At 36.4% G+C, this 3,473-nt stretch overlaps 1 protein-coding gene across 1 annotated transcript; it reads left to right on the top strand.

Moving 5' to 3' along the window:
- Positions 1-1,728: 1,728 nt before the first annotated feature.
- LOC117119483 (mu-type opioid receptor-like) lies at positions 1,729-3,241 on the top strand. Its single transcript, XM_033264322.1, has one exon. It carries the CDS (start codon positions 2,076-2,078, stop codon positions 3,147-3,149), a length of 1,074 nt encoding a protein of 357 aa, XP_033120213.1. The 5' UTR covers positions 1,729-2,075; the 3' UTR covers positions 3,150-3,241.
- The last annotated feature ends 232 nt before the right edge of the window (positions 3,242-3,473 follow it).

The following is a 3,473-nucleotide window of genomic DNA, read 5'->3' as shown; positions in this document are numbered from 1 at the left end:
TATATACTGTATATATGTGCAATCTGGCATTCGATTTTAAATGCATCACTTTCTATTATGAAACCGACTACGCAGGATCGCTATACAGCCTTTTAAATGATATTTACAATTAGAGTCTATTTAGATGAAACATTCTGAGCAAAGTTCATTTAATATCTACTACTCAAGAAATACAAATCTTATGCGAAAAATAATACCCATCAAAAAAGTTGGCAGAGTTAATAAGTCACTATGCTAGTTATCGGGTGTCGTGGGTTCGATTCCCATCCGAATCACTCGTAAATTGTTTTTGGAAGTATTTGGGAGCGTACTGAGTATTCGGTACGATAACAAGTCAGGTAGGGCAAAACCTCTCTCATAAGGTGTAATAGTAATGTAATGTAATAGTACCGTAATACAAGGTCGAAAAAACTTATTCTTCTAAGGTAAAATAGTAAGTATATAATAGGGCCTATAGTTGTAACCATAAAACAAAGATGAAGGTGTTTTATGTCCTGAATCTTAAGGAACCCCAGAATATATATCGGCATTTTTTCCACCAGGATCATGGACCCTAAATCAGGCGAGTGGCGCAAAATCATTATTAATTGGCTGTTAATCAATTACGGTTAATCTTTAGATCACCTAGGTTAATCTGGATGTGTTAATTGTACTTAAACAATTTTATTCTATTTATACAATTCAGAATAATTGTATCATACTTAATACATTTAAAGCTAGAGTTATGTGACTGTGTGAGAATTATCAAAAAGTCGAAAGAACGTTTTTTAAAAATATGTTAAATTAGTAATAGCCACACTATCAAATGCAACATTATGATTTGACAAACTATTTATACACACTTATGAATATCATATTGAAGCTGTAACAAAATACGAATCTAATAATTATATTGTGAACGAAATTTAAGATCAAATTCCGAAAAGAACATGGATTGTCTTTGGTGTAACGTTGCCAAGGTCCCACAAAATGACCAGGTGAACGTGCGTAAGCTTGTGTGTTTGTTGGACATGCGCGTATTATTGGCTAATAGATAACAGGTTCTGATTGGTCAAATTGTTATGTTTGATTAATATCCTGGGATTGGTCCGTTCACGACCAACTTGCAGTGCACTGCGGCTGTCATGGGATATTTTAATTGCTATATTTATTAAGTTGTTATCTACTTGTGTACCGTTACTAATATTTAACATTAGGGGCATATTCGTTGTCCGAACCCTGTAGTCTTTTTCAAATGTATTGTTTGTTTGCCATAAAGCAGCAAAGTGCTCCTATGTAACCATTTTTATCAAGGTATAAGGAATAGTTTTGGTTACAGTATGTTTAAATTTTATTTTTTAAATCATCATGTTGCAGTCAAATATACACTGAATTGCCTTTCAATGTGTCTAATCTGTTGTGATCTTTTGGTTAACTTCAATTTGGTCCAATTTTACAGAAAGATACTTAATCCTTGTCCAAAGTGTGACAATCATAAATATGGTCATAATGTGATGTCATCATGACCATATATAGGCACGTCATGACTATATATGCGTATACAACAGTTTTAGGTCAAAGAAAATTTGATAATCTTGACCGTAGCTTAGGGCCTTGAGTATTCTCATTATATTGTTCTCAATATTTATATAAAACTATATTATTTTTAAAATGCAAATAAATTTAAATTTGAATAATAAGCCTAATACGATCGTCTTTTTAAATATGTTCTTTTCATTTACAGGTAATTTCCTGATTCATGTACCAGCTATTTGACTGAAAAGCGGAAATCCTCCTGTCGACGCAATCTGAAATTTGCATATATAGGCCTACTATTCAAAAGAGACTGGCTATATTTTGATACGAATTATATAGTGTGCGTGTTCTATGTACGCTTAATCATGTCTTTAAATATAAGAAACTTCCAAGGCTGGCATCCATCAAATTTGATGAGCTATGTCAAAGACTGACGCGAACTCAATCAATCAAAAACGCTGATATCGTTATGTATTGTAAGAGACGCTTCTACTTTCACTGTAAAGAGAAAAAAAAATACCTGTGGAATAGACCTGTCGCCGATAATAACTAAGTGCATCATGGCTGACATATATAATGTAAGTGACTACTTGGATATTAATACAACTGATCAAATGCACGATGATCCGTGCTCTAATTTGAACAAAAGCGAAAGTTTTTGGACTTGGATAACAGTATGCCGACTAATATTCGCTATTCTTGGCATCTCGGGCAATGGACTTGTAGTAACAGTGTATCTCAAAAAGCATCTTATACGCAACTCTGCTTCGTACTTTATCGTCTGCTTAGCTGCAGCCGACCTGATTTCTTCAATGGCTATGATACCAATCCCACGTAAAAAATACGTCGAAAATACCGCCCTGGGGAATTTATACTGTAAGGTAATTTTTTCATCGTTATTGCTTTGGGTGTCCGTATTCGCGTCGGTACTGCTTTTAACCGTCTTAACAGTTGACCGATACATCGCAGTAGTCTATCCAACTAAATATAAGGTTATATTTAAATTTGCAAGATTGAAATACATGGTACTGGCCATATGCTTTTTCTCTTTTGTGTTTTACACTTATAGTATATACATAACAGACGTCATAGACTGTGAATGCCAAATCAAATGGCCGAACGAAGTGTTCCGGATATTCATCGGTGTTTGCTTGTTCCTGTTGCAATATTTTTTACCTGTGTGTATTATGGTCGTCGTAAATCTAAAGATTATCTACAATCTGAAGAACCAGGCGAGAAACCTCATGCGACGAAACACATCATGCAGAAACCCCGGAGTGTCGCTGATGCGGGCTAGGCGAAAGATGATACGAATGGTCATTATAGTCGTTGTTATTTTTATTATATGTTGGACTCCTGATCAAGTCATGCACTTTGCTTACATTCTTGATCTGGTCGATGGGCAATACCTTTACTCGGCTCCATACCAGGGTTTCGTTATGATGGCGTTTTCTAACTCGTGCGCAAACCCGATCATCTATATGTTTGTCAATGAACAGCTTAGAAATGGCGTCAAAGACTGTCTTCCTCAATCTATTCGACAGCTTGTACGTATAGAAAATAATAGTTACCATGGTTCCTCCGTTGCCGTTAAAAAGGAAGGTAAAGGCACTGGATATGAAACAGTCTGTTGAAATATTCAGAAGCCGGGCACATACTGCATCGACGCATACATTTCCGCTCTCTACGAGCGCCTGACGACGCGACGCCGCAAATATCGGTGGCAGACAGAAGTCATTAAAAACAGTCCGTTGCGCGCCTCTTCGCATTGCGTTTTCCGTAGGAACACGTCGGCCGACGGCGGTCACCGCCGTCTTTAGCCGGCTTACGAATATGTGTGACGTTTCTGTTGACGTGTCGTCAACCATTACTTCCTCATTGTAAATGTATGTCAAGATACACATGTACCGGTAATCATAAAAAAAAAAATGTGTCCTATCCATTACCAGGGGAAATTG

This window comes from Anneissia japonica, unplaced genomic scaffold, assembly GCF_011630105.1.
Source record: "Anneissia japonica isolate Jap-2015-1 unplaced genomic scaffold, ASM1163010v1 scaffold4415_len418423_cov169, whole genome shotgun sequence".
Classification (NCBI taxonomy): Eukaryota; Metazoa; Echinodermata; class Crinoidea; order Comatulida; family Comatulidae; genus Anneissia; species Anneissia japonica.
Note: the sequence above shows the minus strand (reverse complement) of the source record. Positions and strands in the feature narration are given on the sequence as shown.

Excerpts from the sequence above, each read along its gene's own strand:
- LOC117119483 (XM_033264322.1), top strand. The coding sequence starts at position 2,076 with ATGGCTGACATATATAATGTAAGTGACTACTTGGATATTAATACAACT.